General features: G+C 36.9%; 2 protein-coding genes across 2 annotated transcripts in view; both read right to left on the bottom strand.

Moving 5' to 3' along the window:
* Positions 1-1,114: 1,114 nt before the first annotated feature.
* LOC139114759 (uncharacterized) lies at positions 1,115-7,908 on the bottom strand. Its single transcript, XM_070676651.1, has 3 exons — positions 7,794-7,908; positions 2,429-2,516; positions 1,115-2,071 (listed from the first exon to the last, which is right to left on the bottom strand). Exon 3 carries the CDS (start codon positions 2,038-2,040, stop codon positions 1,123-1,125), a length of 918 nt encoding a protein of 305 aa, XP_070532752.1. The 5' UTR covers positions 2,041-2,071; positions 2,429-2,516; positions 7,794-7,908; the 3' UTR covers positions 1,115-1,122.
* Positions 7,909-8,747: 839 nt separating this feature from the next.
* LOC139114005 (low-density lipoprotein receptor-related protein 5-like) overlaps positions 8,748-18,234 on the bottom strand; it is a 30,322-nt gene continuing 20,835 nt past the window's right edge. The window contains exons 7-13 of the mRNA XM_070675478.1: positions 16,395-16,655; positions 15,601-15,751; positions 14,844-14,978; positions 13,846-13,972; positions 12,775-12,931; positions 9,353-9,460; positions 8,748-9,046 (exon numbers count right to left, since the gene is read on the bottom strand). Of these exons, the coding sequence (XP_070531579.1) occupies positions 8,748-9,046; positions 9,353-9,460; positions 12,775-12,931; positions 13,846-13,972; positions 14,844-14,978; positions 15,601-15,751; positions 16,395-16,655 (1,238 nt within the window). The remainder of the gene's footprint in view (positions 9,047-9,352; positions 9,461-12,774; positions 12,932-13,845; positions 13,973-14,843; positions 14,979-15,600; positions 15,752-16,394; positions 16,656-18,234) is intronic.

Raw genomic sequence — 18,234 nt, forward strand, 5'->3', positions numbered from 1 at the left:
AAATTATGTACGCCATCAAATGGTAATTGAAATTCTTCAATAGCCAGGCTTTAATTCCTTGCATCTACAGTCTCAACGAAAATAGTAACATTCACATGATTTCAATCCCAACACGATTGGAACTAATTTGGGATAATCGGATGGTGAAGTAATGTCTATTTAATCTACAAATGTTATCTCATTTGCTTCTTTATATTACCCATGTTTTTATGAGTAATTTGCAATATTGCAACATTCAGCTATACGGCACCTAACATTTTTGAGAAATTTGCAAAATATGAAAATCCAATTTTCCCAAATTAGTTACAGTCGTGCTTCCCAGTTTCAACAATCATGTAGCGGTTTTGTTCAATCATGAGCAAATGAATGCTGCCATAGGACAACAATCACTACTCAAACATAATTTTCAGCAATATTCATGTTTACCATATATCAATGTGATAAATACTTCAATATATGTTTGTACTAATATCAGGTGTCAATAGTGTGCTCATGTTTTTCCGTAATCAAACGCACAATCAAGCAAACTATGAAGACGCTGTTACTTACAACTGTTGTAATAAAAAAAGTTTTGGGCACTGTCAATTATTAACAAAGCATCGAGTTAATCTAACATAAGCAAGCGATGTAATCTTTGTATATCAGAAAAGCTTCACACTATTAGGCCAAATGCTGACAAATCTACGCTGTCAAACAAACGCTCTGATTTGGTTTCAAAATGTCGCCATCAAAACGAATATTATTTATCAAATTTTAATACCACCGACAAATAGAATAGTACGGCCCAAGCATATAAATGAGAGTGTAGAGCTAAGAATTTTTTCACTTCTGTCTGAAGATTGCAGGATGCATGAAACCCGAGTAACATATATTAATACTTTGCACTTGAAGCAATTTATGTAATTTATATATACATACATACACATACATACATGCATACATACATACATACATACATACATACAACACACAAAAAAAAAAAAAAAAAAAAAACCACACCACCCCCACACACACAACACACATATATATATATATATATATATATATATATATATATATATATATATATTTATCAAACTTTAAAATTTTGACATCAGAAACAAAATGACTGCCATTCTCTCATTAAACAAAGGATGTCCTGTCTCCTTCAGACCGAGATTGCAAGGCCAGTGCTCCCTCATCGGAATTTGGTTGATACGGCTTGAAGTATTCTATTTCTGTATCAGAGTGATGCACTTTGGATGGCATAGTGGATTTGACCGGGGCAAGTGAAGTCCTTAACGGAAGACAATCTTCATGATCATCCTTGTCTGCATTCACGTAGTATTCCTCAGAGAGTCCATCATAGTCGGCGCCGCAGGCTGCACGTGATGTTTCGGGTCTCGGTATTCCTTCTCTATCGTCCAATGTGGAAATGTCATCCGTTCCCACGTATTCGTTACCGCTGAAAGCTGGAATAATCTGCTGGTTCCCGTCCTGCATATGCAGTCCAAATGATTCATCCTGTGCACTGCCCGCTATTTCACTTGGTGCAACATAGTTCTCATCTTCACTTTCGAGCACTGAAGCTTTCATAATGGCATATGAATTATCGTCCATTTTAACTCCAACCGCTGGGGGCGGCTGCTGTAGGTATTTCTGTCCTGGATCAGATGTATTAAGAGCGTCATACTCAGGCAAATGCTGGCTCATCGTGGTGTAACCTTCCTCTTCTTCCTCTTCCTCGGTCACTTCTGGTATCAATTCAACAACACTGTTTGTTGGTACATTGTATATGTTATGGGACGAAGAGCAGTCTGCATCATCATCATAGGCATCGTCGCCCGATCGCCTCATTTTGCGCTTCATAGTAATTGATATCAGACGCGGTTTTGACGCAGTAGACTCAGTGGCTTGAACTCTCTGTTGCATCTCACTTGACGTGGTTTCGTAGGGATTTGGCACAGCGGACGGAGCTGTTGGATATACTATATGGCTCAAAACTTTCATGAGCTCCCCTGTTATTGTCGGTGGTCTTTCATCGTCTACCTTCTCTTCCATGCAACTACAAGAGCAAGCATCTCCAGAACCCCTGAAAGCCAAGTTTACACAACAGAAGGCTGTAAGCGACCATGATTTGTCATTTGCCAATGTTGCCATGCTTCAATATCTTATTGTAAAAATCTGCTTTTAATGATATTAATTCAAAATAAGCCGATTTTACATAACTTGTAAAAGAATACAAAGTAACTTTTAAACAGATGTGAAATCAGTATCTATTTAAATATCAGAGGAATAAAATACGTCGAATGAAAAAGGCCATGCAGTCGTTATTTATCACTTGATAGTTATAACACTGTCTTGTATAGTGTCACATGACTGAAGTTCAAAAAGTTTAAGCGCCGATGTCGCCTGATTTCAGAAATATATCTAAAAAGCTGTATCTTACCTTTTTAAACACCACACCAATAATACACAGGCTAAAAGGAAGAGGGTGACGCTGAGTACTATTATAATTACCAAAAACACAGATAACCCTGAAGAAAAGGAACAAAGTGAAGCTTGTAACAATAACAGCAACAAAGACATCAACAGCAACAACAACAACAACAATGTTAGTACTGGAGCCCATGTTGAGAGGGAAAACCATCCGACATTTTGGTGGATCTTGCAGAAACTGACCAAAAAAACATTGTTGCCAATATACAGTGGATTGTTTACGAATGTTAAACTCACGCTTTATCGATCCGAAGCACAGCAAAGTGCCAGCCCCACAGTGAAGTAAAAGAAGGGTGATATTTGTTACTTTTCACATAACCTACGCAGCGTTCATTTCATTCTCAGCGTGTATTTGATGGCTACTGTAATTTGATGAACATATATATCTAATACATTTTATTCTATGTACATTTTGTAGTTCCTCTCATCTGAATCATTGCCGCTACTCTCTATAACTTTCTTATTGCTAATTCCTATTTTGAAATGCGTAATGTAACTCTGCTCAATGTTGTAGAAAACAAATATTTCATTTCGAAACAAAACAAATATGAGATGCACATCTAAAAGAACAAATTGAAGAAAAACACAGTATTTTGTTTTGGAAATGGAAAAGCAATAATAAACTTTTTTTTAAAATTCATTCCGATGCAGATTTTACAGTTCAGTTGATCACCTGTTGGCCTAACGATTAACTTAATATTTCCACGCAATTTCTTCTTTTTCAATTATTTACAGAATCTGTGGCGTTGAACCCAGATAACCTAAGACGTGATTAGGTTGAAGCGACCTTTTATTTGCGAGTGTTGCTAGGCGCAATTACGTCAACTTCCGCACAATACAATCAATTTACTTTGTTTTGCAGAAAGTATATGACACACATGTATGTTCGGAGATACGTTCTAATCATCCATGATTTAGGTATATTGTCTGACCATAACACCGTGTACCCTTACATCTGATACAGCAAACGCTTTGACAACCATTATAAATCTAATGTACATAAAACGGTGTCACCGACCCGCTTTTGCAAGCGTGAGGTCGTCATGGTTCCAACTGGACATTTGGCGGGTAAATTCTCGTAAATTTTTGCGAGTTTTCTTATCCTTGACCAAATAAAGGTCTGATTACCACCCTACGGCGAGAGCATTGACTTTACAGACCGACTGCAAACACAGAGTTTAGCGCAGAGAGCAGACATTCCTGGCGTACAATATTCGGAATTTCCGTACTCCGTAGTCCTCTCAGCACTTACTGTAGACTCTCCACAGTCGCTGTGCCTGGTTTTGTGCGCGCCACGATGGGTCTGCATTCGAAAGCTACGCTGTGCTGTGAGAAGACGCGCTGCCAGACACAGGGACTGTCGGTTCTTGCAAGGATATGAATATTCATAAGGATGGTGACGTCAAAAGAAAAACCTATCTAACTGGGCTTAGTGAATATTATACTAGTAGCTAATAGACCTATATACGCGGTATGTTTTTATTTGTCATTTTACATTTTATTTGGCTATGGTACTTGTCATTTGCTTTTGATTTACGGATGCGTAGAGTTCTGTAAAGTACCCGGATCAGGCAGAAATCCGACCGGTCGTTTGCAAGAACGTCCAGACCCTGGGATTCGCGTCACGTCTTTGAAGGGCGCGCGCGTGTTCCAACTGTTTTACAGGGAAGAACGCGAATCGCAGGGTCTCTGCCAGACTACGCTTACTGTAGAATGCGTCTCGGGAAAATATTCCCAAACTTTTACAATTCTTTTCTGATCTACCGCCTTTGGGGGATTCTTTCTTACGCTGTTGGAGTAGTAAGAATAATTTTCATCGTCTTAGTTTTTCGAACATCGAAAATTGTATTTTTCCCTATAAAGCTAACACAGGGATAGCGGTCATTTTGAATTTCAAATATCGGTAAATGTCAGCTCAGGTAAGTTATTTCTCCAGTACCAAACTTTGCATTGTCACCCCTAGTTTTCATTCTTGCTTTGGTAGGAGAATTGTTGACACTTTCATTGAGGAAAGTTTGAGCAACAGTTTAAGTCTTTCACTTTCAAGTTGCATACTATCTTAACATAGAGCGGGTATATTTTGCAAAGAAATTTTCCTAAAACGGGAACTTTAATGGTGTTTGAGCTGAAGTCTAAGTTTGCTAATAATAAAACTAACCCTAACAAGAACAGCAGCAGCAGCAGCAACAACAACAACAACAACGACGACGACGACGACAACAATTATGATGACATTCATTTTATCGTTTGAAGTTTGCAAAACTGAACAAAGACTGGCTAGATTTACCTTCGAAAGACTTCGTATGAATAAATCGTAACACGCATCTAAAACTGACAAAGAAAAATGTTTACCAATACAAAGATTACACAGAGATCGTTTTCCTATTTTTTGGTAGCCCTTAAAATTTGACTCGAGGCAAAACACAACATCTTGGCGGTTCAGCTGTTTAGAATGACTTTTTAGGCGGCTATCTGTCTCATGTGCTGCAACAGCATTGGGAAATATGTTCGTAATGGTAAGATCTGTATGTTTTTAACCATAGACAGTAGAGTGTTCTGTCTATGTTTTAACCGAAGTTTATTTCATTATCCGTAGAAATGTACTGTGATATTATTATTCATGGTTAATTTTACACGCTTTCCGTCCGATGGTCCGTGATGTGAAGACAAACGTTACTCGGTGGGCGCGGGCATTACAATTATTACTACAACATGTTCAGCAATTACTGTAGTTTGTTGTGTCGAAAATAAATATCCAAAGTCACTATCCAGCATTTATGTATTCTCTGGCCTTGTTTGTTTCGTCCACACAGGCATTTCTATATGAATCCCCGGAAGCAGAGAGTAGAAATCGCCTTCACGAAGCAAACAAAGGAAAGAGAAATGTTTTTAAGGTATAGCTACACACCTTACAGACACTTTCAGACTTTTATTTTTTCTCAATTGTAGAAGACTCAAACCCCAATAAAGTATCTTTTCTGAAAGCCCTGATATTGGGAAATCCGACCATGTACAGTACATAGTCATTATTTGCATCATAGTCACGTGACAAGCGTTCGGCTGAACCTTCCACAAATCAGTTTTTCCTCCCTTCAGCGAACACACTGCACGATTTCTGGTTGAAATTTGTGCATTGACAAGCCTTAGTAATATCCTTCCAATCCGTGTCTGGGATTTCCTTTATATGCCTTTGTTTTTTGTTATGTATAGGATAAAGCCCGAGTACGAGGGCTCTTCTGGTATATAAAGGCCAACCAATCGATAAAATGTCGAGGCCGCAGGCCGAGACATTTTATCGTAGGGTTGAACTTTTTATACCAGAAGAGCCCGAGTACGAGGGTTTTATCCGACTTAAAAACTATCGCCCCTAAGGCCAGAGAAAAAAAAATCTTGTTCATCGGATTTTGGACCAAGTCCCAGGAGCGGCGAGCGAAATTTTTTTTTTTAATTTTTTTTAGGCCGAAGGTAAACGCGGTGGCATTTTTGCACAGATGCAGACAAGGCAAGATAATTGTTTCCCTTTTTACCAGAAATATCTCAGACAAGAAACACTGATACTGGTAACTGAATTCAATACTATATTTCCCAACAATAACATAGGCCATTACATTCACAGTTAGTGTTTGCACAACATATTCTGAGCATTTCAACATTCTCTCAGAATAAAACTGAAATGTACAGCAAATCACTGAAATTCAACAATTCAGTATTGTCCTTTAATATTGTCCTGGTGGGACCTAGCATCTGAGTTTTTTCATTTTACTTTGGCCCCATGTTTTGGCCTCTTTACCACTGTCTATATATACACATTTTACACAATGGTCTAACAACACTGTACTGTGATCGGAGTGAAGTTATATAGTCATCATTCAGATCGTACTTTAACATCGACGCAACCATGTGTTTTGTCATTGCCGTAAATTTTTATACTTTCAATGCAATTTTCATTCAATCGGATGCACCGTCCATCTGTCTGTCACGATCTTGTTGAACAAATCGCCGAACGTAATTCAGGACAAACACTGACTGAATAGCGTCTCTGGAACTAACTGTTGGCCATCACGTCGAATGTTGGCGATCAAATTAATACTCATGTGTGACATGTACTAACCTTTACAAAACGAGCAAATTTCTGGCCAAATCGACCCACTTTGCGTCGTGATTCGCCAAATTCAGACGTCACAACAACGTGTTGGCGGTCAACTAAGTCCGAACACGTATGAAGTCTCATTCAAAATCCCGTGCCCGCGAAAACCCGACACAGTGTAGGGCGCCACCAGCGGCAGTACTAAAAATATTTGTAATGCGGAAGTAAGAATTTGCCGCGATCAAAAAAAAATAAATAAATTCCAAATATGCCAAAGTAGAAGCGGCGATTCCGATGAACAATTTATTTTTTCTTCCTGGCCTAACTGATATATTTTCGTTTTCAATGTGTTTACGTCAACCGTCCCCTTTGTCAATGTAACATGTTTAGGATATGAATTAAAACTTTTATTTGTGAAATAGCCTTCCAATGCAATGGAACATCCTATAAATGCCCTAGGGCACATTAGTTTAAATGTTTGTGCCACAGCCGATTTTGTGTTGCAGCAGGTTTCCTCTATGTTACCAAATTTGAATATTAGGGAAAAACGTACCAGATGTCTACAGAATATGACATGTTCACTTTTGATTGGACAGTACTTTACTACGGCGCTGTCATTCGTTTCTGGAATTTGGTGACCAAGGCTTTACGAGTAAATGAAACACCCTGAATTGAGCACTCTGATCGGTCAATCAACAGTAGATAGTTTTTAAGCACTATTAAAGTGTAAGACTAGGGTGCCTTTCATTGAATTATTATTGTCGCGCCCGATAATTTGAATGGAGACTCGGAGACAAAACCGCAGACACTTAATATTATAATGTTAGTCAAAGTCTTGTTGAAGAAACGTTCCTCGGTCATTTATAAACGAAGTCTAAAAACAAACTACGTGGCTGCTTAAAGGTCTTTTCAAACCAAAAGATGGCACTAGCTCCAAACCATGGCGATACCTTCAATGGACGAGTTCCGCCAACTCCCGAAGTTGAGATCAGACTCTCTCTCTCTCTCTCTCTCTCTCTCTCTCTCCCTCTCTCTCTCTCTCTCTCTCTCTCTCTCTCTCTCTCTCTCTCTCTCTCTCGCTCCAGACTAAAATAACAACGTTAATACATATAGCAAAGCGATTTTTACCAAAATGACTTACCGGTACATTGACTGACGCTAAATAATAATAATAATAATAATAATAATAATAATAAGTCGGTGTTGAAGTTTGTGAAAATTATATTACCTTCCTTTGTTGACCGATCACATAACTCTCCTTCCCATCCAGGAGCACATGTACAGTTGAATGTCTTACCCAACTGTAAACAAGTTCCATTATTCTTACACGGGTTGTCCTGGCACAAATTGACTGGAAGGCAATAAAATAATAATATAATATAATATATATATATATATATATATATATATATATATATATATATAGTATATATATATATACACATACTATTTCATACATATATATTCATACATATATATATATATAACACATATATATTCATACATATATATTCATACATATATATTCATACATACATACATACATACATATATATATATATATATATATATATATATATATATATATATACAGATAGATAGATAGATAAATATCATCAGACACCATCTTAGAGAACACATAATGATCCACTCTTTGCATTTGCATGACGTTACTATACACCATTGCTGTACTTATTTCCTCCCAAGTAAATTTAAACTGTATGACTACTTCTGACTATATTGTATAATATATATATATATATATATATATATATATATATATATATATATATATATATATATATATATATGGTCAGAAGTATATATATATGTATGTATGTGTCTGTTTGTACATATATACATTCACACATATATGTATGTGTATGTGTGTCTGTGTTGATATGTCTGTCAGTGTGTGGGAGTGGATATGTCTGTGTGTGACATATAACACGGTGCTCGATGCAGGATCGCAGAGCATTATTACAATAAAAATGACAATACATCACATATATTTGCTGTGGCAACGTTTACTTGCATGAGTGTAACACAATCATGTATCACTTTGGTTGATTATTTCCTATATTTGCTTCAGGTGCTTATATGTTTGCTTCAAGTTGAATCAAACTATTGATGATGGTAGGTTGGGATGAAGATTGGCAAGTGTATATGTTGGGACCTAATCTTAGTGAAGGATGGAAGTGATGCACTTCTCTAACATTTGAGAAGGCGAATGCAGTATGTTTCCAAATTTAATATTCCGAGTCTCCATACAAGACTTTCCCATTTTAACGAACCGCAGCTTACTTTTTGTGCAAAGCTCATCGTGTGGAATATTCCATTCACCACTGGTGGAGCATTCTATTTCGTCGTCCGTGGCAGGATTAAAATCATCATCACATGTATATCGACAAGACTGACCATTTCGATTATCACATTGTGCATCGACCTTACCGTTTGGGAATATTATCGGACACCTATAAACTGAGAGAGAGAGAGAGAGAGAGAGAGAGAGAGAGAGAGAGAGAGTATAAGAGAGAGAGAGAGAGAGAGAGAGAGAGAGAGAGAGAGAGAGAGAGAGAGTATAGATCATAATATTGTAATTGTCTGTTGATCCAGGCAATTTCAATATTGTTCGGTGCGCGCCGTTTTGATTCTCGATACACATTTAGAAGTGTTTATGTGGACTACTGGCATATATCATCGTTCATACTCTTTACAACATTGTAGACTGGTGTTGTATTTTATACTATAGGTGAGGGTGATTTTAATGGCAAAAAGGTACAGTACCTGGTGTGCAGTTAAGATGGCTGTGTCTATCAGAACATAAACACACGACTCCGTTCTCTGTATCTATACACAACTCGTCGCAAATTCCCTCGTTTTCCGCACAATCACCTTTGGGGAAAGGAACATATCAATCCGTAAATGGTGTTTAAAGTATCACTGACAATTTTCACCACTTTCATAACTAAAAATCAATATTTGTAAATTCATGTGTCCAATAAGTCGATCGTGAAACGCCCTTTTATTTATGTCATTCATTAAAGAAGTCCAGCCCACTTTGTCAACAGTGTACCTATTATTATCCTTTGTTAATCCAATGTAAAATGGAAATGCGTTGAGGTGTACACAGCCTTAAAAATAAATATTTCACGATAAATAAAATACACGGTGATGACAAAGATTGAAAGTGCAGTTCCAAATTCCAAACACTGGACTTGTCAATCAACAACAGTACAATGTAAAAGAATGACGGTAGCCGTATCCGTGATGAGTTATTCACCTGGTAGATAATCAGTTGAGAATCCTTATTGATGAGAGCACAAAGTTTTTCTAAACCTGTTTGTGCGGCACCTATTTGAGTGATATCTGGTACCATCCAGTGGATGCGTTTTGTCAGACAATATAGTTGTCGATGTTTTTCACTGATTTCATGTAAAAGTCACAGCTTTGATGGCCCGATTTATCTGATTGAAGAGGTAATGCTATCTCCCCAACAGGAAATACAAATGATGGAAGACAGTTGACCTATAAAACGTGAGCATTGTCTATATAGGAAAACATTGCGAGACTGGAGCGAGAAAGTGACGCTTTCTCGCATTTGGTGAGAATCTCTTGTCATTCTCACTGCTAATAGTGAGAATTTTTTGAATTCTCACTGGTGGTTAGTGAGAAATGCACTCCTTGGTGACTCACCAAGGAGTGCATAAGAGAGAGATAAGAGATTCTCACCTTTGAGAATGGAAATTCTCACCAAGTACTGTGAGAATGGTAATTTTCAGGGTAAGAATGTATTATACTTATCATTTACTGGTTAGAATCATCTAGATTCATTATTCACGAGTGAGAATTAGCCAGACTGATTCACACCTGTGAACAACAAGTCTGTCTGACTCTCACCAATGAAAAGCGAGTCTGGTTGGTTCTCACCAGTGAACGATGAGTATGATACATTCTCACAGTAAAAAATACCATTCTAACAGTGCGTGGTGAGAATTTCCATTCTCACCAGTGAGAATCTGTCATCTCACCAAGGAGTGCATCTCTCACTGCTCACCGGTGAAAATTTTTGAATTTTTGAATTCTCACTGGTGAGCAGTGAGAATAACAAGACATTCTCATCAATTACGAGAAAGTGTCACTTTTCGCCCCAGTCTCGCAGTTTTTGCTAAAGTGTAGGTTCCCTGATACATCGAATCTATGCAACTTAGGCTGCGTTCACAAATAACGATTGGGGGGAGGGGCTGGAGAAATCGCGATTGAAATCTTATTTTTTCAGATCCCCTCTCAATACCCTAAACAAATTTTAATTGCCCACCTCTATATGATCAAAATTTTTCAAGTCCCCCCCAACTATCACAAGCCCGCGTATTTGAAAAGGATATGCATGCAGAAAAAATCACGTATTGCGGCGTTCCGCTCGCAGGTGTTCAACACTACCTGTTATATAGCACTTTTTAAAGTCATATTTCTAGACAAGATCTTAAATTGATTCATTTCAAAGGCACCAGGGAACTTTTTCGATGTATTAGCCTAAGCCAACTTGAGTTAATCCAACCCTGGCCAGGTCAATTGCTCCTGCCGAAAAGCACATAAAATGACGATCATGAGAGAGTGGGCAAATTGTGAATTCTGGCTAATTGCCATATTGTAAAAAACTGAGTACAGTGACCTACCAAAAATTTGTTTCAAAAGTATAAGACATATATGAATTAGATGCTACTCAAAATTGACAATACTGGAAGGCTAAAATATTCCATCAAATAAATGTTTTAATCTCTGAAATTTTGGGTGTAATAATGGCAAATTTGGTTAAAAAATAAATAATTCCATTTATTCACATATTTTTTCATTTAGTCTTTACTGGTCAAGTTTTACTTTTGTATTATTTTATGACAAGAATGTGAAAATTTAGAAAATCAAGAATCGTGTCCCCATCTTGTTTCTTTAATATTTGATTATTCTTAAATGCCAAAATTCAAAATTTCACGGTAACTTTTCAAGTCTGGTCTTCCATATGTTGCTCTCTTGCCTGTATGTCATGACACAAACTCTTCTTCAACTACCATGTACATCAGAGTCAGAGCTATCTCTATCACTGCTCTGGTATGTAGTGACAGTGACACTGAGTTCTTGTTCTACTCCCTACAGCATGTTGAACTGTCCAGTATTCAGCTTGCTATTACAGCCTGTGTATGTGTACCATGCATTTGTATCACTGACAACTGACTATCCATCTGGACTCTAATTAAATTATGACCTAAACATATATTTATATATACAGGTTTTGTCGACAAACTGAATATTGTGTGTTTGAGCATGCTGTAGGGAGACAGCAAGAAACTTTAGTTTATATATTGCATAGAAATATTGCAAAAATCACCAACATTTGCAGCTTCTGCCATGTTATTTATAGGCTTGTTTGGTTTTTTACAACAAATCACACATGTTTAGATTTTTCGAGATAAAAGTCATGAAATATAACAAAATGGTTCTAGATTTTGTTGAACTTTTACAAACATTACAACAATTGGATGACATAGAAATGGTATTCATTTTTCATTGAATTACCTACAAAAATTTGAAGTGGAAAATGTAAAACATAAAAAGGGAACCAAAAAATTTTCAAGTCCCCCCACAGGTAGAGCAAAATTTTCAAGTCCCCCCTCTACTACCCCCAAAATTTTCAAATCCCCCCTGAATTCCTCCAGTCCCCTAACCGATTTTTGTGAACGCAGCCTTAAGCAGGAAACACTTTCTCCTGCTCTGCTGTAATTAACATTACCTTAACTCCGTCACTCAAACATTTAATACTGTAACATCAAACTACCGATTAATCTACGATTTGAAAGGGCCAGTAATCTTAACTTTTGATGAGTTCTTCATTATTTTTATTTTGTGAGTCAATTGCAAAATCTTATTCTATTCCCAAAGAGTGTTAAAACACCCACATATTAGCTCGTCAACATAGCGTCTGTATGTGTAAAATATACTGTTATTGTTTACATTTGACTTCTAGCCCGGACCAGAATTCACTTGTCAACAATAACGAAACACTTTACACATGTAATACCCTGAGTTAACAAACTGTATACTGTGTATCTCAACATACTTTGGGGAGTACAAGAAATTATGGTTGGCATTAAAAACAAAACTAGTGAAAAATAATCAAGAGTGAGCATTACTGGCCAGTTAAATTAAATGATTACCTTGTCCAGGGGATTGGTATGGTTGAAGACCTTTATGGAAGACTTTCATCGTTAATGAGTCAACGTTTTCTACTTTTCGAGGTAACTCATCCTCCTTCTGATATATTTCATTGACAGCGATGACGTTTTCACCCAATTTTGATACGAAGATAAAGTCCTGTAGCAATCAACGGGGGAAATGTGCCTTTTTCGTCATTTGCATAAGTTAATCAAGAAAACAATTTTGAGGTGGCCTTTGAAATATACACATGTGTTAAGAAATGAATTTTCAATGCAAACTATGTATATGATGATACTGGTAGACGAATTTGGCATTTTATGTAAGAATAGAATTTGAAATTGATATAGGTACTTCAATTTAATCGACACGTGACTAACCTTAGAATGAAACAATAGCTTATACATATACAATCGACGCCTGGCTTCACAAATCTTGACAATGTGACATTAATGACTATCGTTTTGGAAGTCGCATTTTTATTCACAAGAATATCATAACTACTAAAAAGCGTCGGTTGATATCCGTGATATCAGAAAAATCATGTAAATCTTTAAGATTTTCTCCAAATCGAGTATTTGAAACTTCTAATTTTATCCAATCAAGTAGTTTTCTTACTTTTTCGCAAATGTACGATGACTTCCGTTAAGTATTTTACCCGTTTTGATACGCGTTTGAAATTGTATGCCACGTTTTGATTTGTGTGGGCAACTAGATACTTTTGACTTGAAGGGGCCTACATTTTCGTCCCCTGATCATAGCAGGCTGTTCATGAGTCAGATTCAGCTGAGTTTCAATAAAGCCATCAACCTCAACTTTGTGACGCCCCTGTTTAGTTCTCGACAAGCTAATTCACTGAGTAAAGTTGCTTGCGATACAGGAGTGTGACAATACATTTAAAAAGGGGAAATGTCACTAGTGTTGTTATAATATATTTATTTCAATTATTTATGATTGGAATGGAATGTTGGAACGATAAAAATGTAACTACAAGTCTAAAAGAGGAGCATACTGAAGGCTTGCTTATCATGTCAAATTCAAACAGTTAGCAAAGATTAACCTAGGAGCTATACCTGGAATATTGTAAGGCCACCGAATCCATTTAATCCATCTTGTGAATATACCTTGAACTTCTGCCGCTGATTACCTTCAAAGTCAACAGACTCAATTGCCTTTGTGTCATCATCAGTCCAGTAAATTCTGAACCAAAAATTAACCATTGTTCATGAGAGCGCTTCGAGATTGCTCTGCGATATGATATCTTGCAATACCAATGCACATTGTTCGTTGAACATTATATATATGATTTCAAATTGAAAACAGGTTATCAATTATTCAAGCTTTATATTACGGTTACATCAAATTCCTGGATAGAATTTACACGCCATTAATACTAACAAAAGTTCACCTGCGTCTGCTGTACAACAGAGTGATCTTTGTGCTACACTCTGAAGCATGTCGCAACGTAATAAGACGTATTGCATTGTGTGATGTTATCGTCGACAACGTACGTGCTGTCGTAATCAATTCATCGTACCAGTTTACGATTCATGCTTGCTCAATGTTCGGTTTTATTCGAGGTCATGGAAAATTCAAAAAGCAGAAAATGATTTATGCTTCGGCAAGACCATGTCCCAGCGTCAATACCATACTTAAAACGCTAAAACTGACGCAAAAATGTTTTTGATTCTGGTCATTAAGTAAGTCTTTCTATGTTTGTTTGTTTGTTTGTTTGTTTGTTTGGTACGTCAAAAAAATCGCCTGCGTAGTGTTCCCAGAAAAACATCCAACATACAACCTGAATAAAGAAACGTTGCTTGCTGAGCTGTCGTATATCTCTAAATAAATATAAGTAATATATGAACGAGGAAGAATTTGTTTGTGTGCAAAATCACTGATTGTTCTGGTAATGCAATGACGTAGGAGTTTTAAAGGAAAAGACAAGTAAAACATGGATTGGATCTTCCACTTCACTGTTGCCCTGATGTCAAGGGTCAGAAACAAATATACTTTTCCCAGTAAACAATATCTGCCTTCGGGTCGAAGTAAAGGCGTTACGAAGTTTCATTACCTGTCGCTGTTGATATCTGTTGCTAGGTAGGACGGTAAACTAATGCCAGTACTAACAATCACTTTACGCCATCTCCCTGTTAAATCTGATCTCTCGATCCCGGGATTTGACCCTCCGTTACTCCAAAACAGAAACCTTCAGAAAAGAAACAGATGCCACAGTTGGTGGGTTATGTAGGAATTTAAGTATGAATTTTATAATGAATTTCATACAACGCTCATGGCATGAAAAATGGGTTGACGCTCTCGACAGTTTCCTACATATTTGGCAGACAAATATCTTTCCACGATTCCCCAGCATTCAGTGACAAACGAAAATAAAGTTTGGCTTTACCTGTCCTCAACTTACATAACATGATGAATATCGCTCAAAAAAATTTCTGCATTTATTGATTCGAAAGGGTTATGGAAAATGCACCCGTTTTTCTTATTTTCACGTCTTGTTCAAATACTAAGGGTCTCAACTGATGTGTTATCGTATAACGTATGACAAAAGTATCCAAAATAATATATTCAGGATTTAAAGAATCACCTCAAGATCATCAATTATCCTCGAGAATTGTTAAGAAGAGAAAATAATATGCACGTCCAATTTCGGCCTGGGAATTTTCTATTGTTTCACTGTCTCTGACCTCGTTAATAGGAGTCAGGAAGTCAGTCAGAAGAGGGCAAGATATCGTTAGCCCAATTTTTCAGCATGTGTTTTGGTCACGATGCTACGAGGAAAATCTGTCTAATTCATGGTGGTTTGTACTCACATCTGAACAGCATGTACGACAACATCTTCCAGACCATTGACCTCATATACTAAGGTGGTCACAAAGTTGCCATTACTATCTGCCATTTTAATATTGTTTTGTCTGTAGTCAGTCCAGTATAAATGGTGACGGACCCAATCGACTGCAATAGCTGTATAAAGCCAATCATGGACTTTTGTCAATGTATTGTTGATGCGCTTATGTAGCAAAGCCGCTGTTATCAGGATGTCAGATAGCTTTCAGGAAAACAATACCAAGTCCCTTGAGATAACTTAAAGGTACACTGTCACCTGTTCCAATTTTGCCACAGTTACCATGGAAAGAGAAAATCTAACCAATCACAGATTTTAAGCGGGTGGCCGCCTCTTAAAAACAGCGTCCTCACATGGGCATTTTGAATACCAAGGAACGCCCCTTTGACCATATATGGGCATATTTAGATTACAGGTGACAGTATACCTTTAAGCCAGCTTTCGCTCAGACTAAATATTGAAAATTATGTTGTTTTTTATAAATCAAATATTGTTGGTCATTTTCACATAAAATCTGTGTAGTTGGTGATGAAACTGATGATTCCCTTGTTGTCTTCCTGAAAATTAATCTATTTTGTGCATGATTGTTACAGACTAAAAAGGCATGTAAGAAAGCATAAAGACAGGAATATGAAGATGTGTGACTTTACCAAACAACCTCTGTTTAGAATTAGCGCACTTACTCTTAATATTTCGATATAAAAGTTTATGACATCCGTAGAACTGAATGATTTGTGTGATGCATCAACATTAAATCATTACCACTTATTGCAGTTGTAACATCCTGAGGCAGAATGTCCCAATCGTCGTCTCCTCGTATAGCTCTCTTTCGAATTTCACCGCTGTCATCAGATGCCGTGTAGATGTACCCCTCAGCGACATCGAAATCTATTGACGTTAGAGCCTTGTATGACAGACAGGTCGAATCAACCGGGCCTCCATAGCCAAAGTCCACCGGTACTCTACAGAAGTCCCCTTTAGACGTGGAATAGACCAACTCGTAATCGAATATGATTGCATCATCTGAAATGAAATGTGTCAAAAAAGAATGCAATTTTTATCACACACGCTACATGTCGCCTGGTTCATACACATCTTCCTGTACCAAACCCATTGTTTTTTGGATTTAAAGGCCTAACTGTCGTATCAGATTTATCTAGCAGAATATTTGTTTCTTAGATCGAAATTTAAATGAAAAACAAATGAATGACAAATTTTTAATGAACACTTCATACCCTCAGTAATGCGATAAGCAGGGATCGAGGCGGGCGTCTACGCGTTGAAAGCCGTAGCGTATATAATATTTCTGAGAGCAATCATTTATTGTCTAGATTTATTGTCTCGTGCCATAACGTGTCGAGATAAAAACATCTTGAAATAGTTTTGAACATGATTAGTGGTGACGCAACTCTGAAAATTTTGATGAATTGTGAAAGTCATCATTTTACTGTTTCAAGGGTTTTGTGGGACGAAAATATTTATTTCTTTTGTGAAAGTTTGAACAAAGGCGTGAGGCTTAAGGAGAATTACCGTGATACTACTCGGATATGTATTCAGCTCTGTCCTTATTTTGTATAAGTTTTTTTGCTCATTATTTGCAGGCGATGATACACTTCTTCGAACACAGTTGTTGGTTTACAACATCTACTAAATTGTTCAGAGTCCAGTTGCTAGATTTTTATGTCTGTAAAGTTTCGTTCTTCCTATTACTTGCGGGTTGAGATTGATGGGAGATTTGGTAATTGAAGATTAATACCACTTCTTTTTCATTTGTCATTTTTGATAATCAGAGAAAAAAGTATGTTCCTGTAAATTATTTTAATCCAACTTCTGAAAGAAACTGATGGTCGACGATGATAAAGCTACCATACAACGTTTAGCTGCCTAGGTATTTCATTAAATGCGGTTGTGAAAGGATGCGAAAAATAATTATGTAAATGGAGAGTAAACTTCCAAATTTGCTGTCCTTCATTTTCTGTAATTAATCTGTAGAGTATTTTGGGCCGAACACCTTATATTGATGAATAAAGACCACATTCACTCAGTACTCGGATGTCGTTTTAATATGCTCCTCTGTTGTAGCGCTTGTACTTTTTAAATTTCAACAAATAACAGCCGTTACACTTTAATATATTAATCCAAGCCTTTAATTATAAGAAAACTGTAGTGATAAACTAGCATATCTTCCATATCAATTTCCTTTACGCTATTAAAACACTCAGAGTCTGTTATTAGTTGCATACAACGGCAAGATTCATTGTAGTTGTATCTCTATTATTTTGGTCTTGTATTTTGGTCTTGACACGACTCAGTGTAGGTGTGTCTCTATTATTTTGGTCTTGACACGACTCATTAAGGTAGTATGCTCTTCGAAAGTGAAAGATTTCAACTTTTGCTTAAACTTCCTGAATGAAATTTCAACCATTCTCTTACCAAATCAACAATAAACATCGGGTGTCACCGTGCAAAGTTTGGAACTATCGAAACAAATTACACAACATCTTGCTATATTTGAAATTCAAAATGGCCACCATTCCTGTGTTAACTCTTTGGGGAAAATTAAATTTCGGATTTTCGAAAAAGTAAGACGGTGATAGTCTTT

This window comes from Ptychodera flava, chromosome 16, assembly GCF_041260155.1.
Source record: "Ptychodera flava strain L36383 chromosome 16, AS_Pfla_20210202, whole genome shotgun sequence".
Classification (NCBI taxonomy): domain Eukaryota; kingdom Metazoa; phylum Hemichordata; class Enteropneusta; family Ptychoderidae; genus Ptychodera; species Ptychodera flava.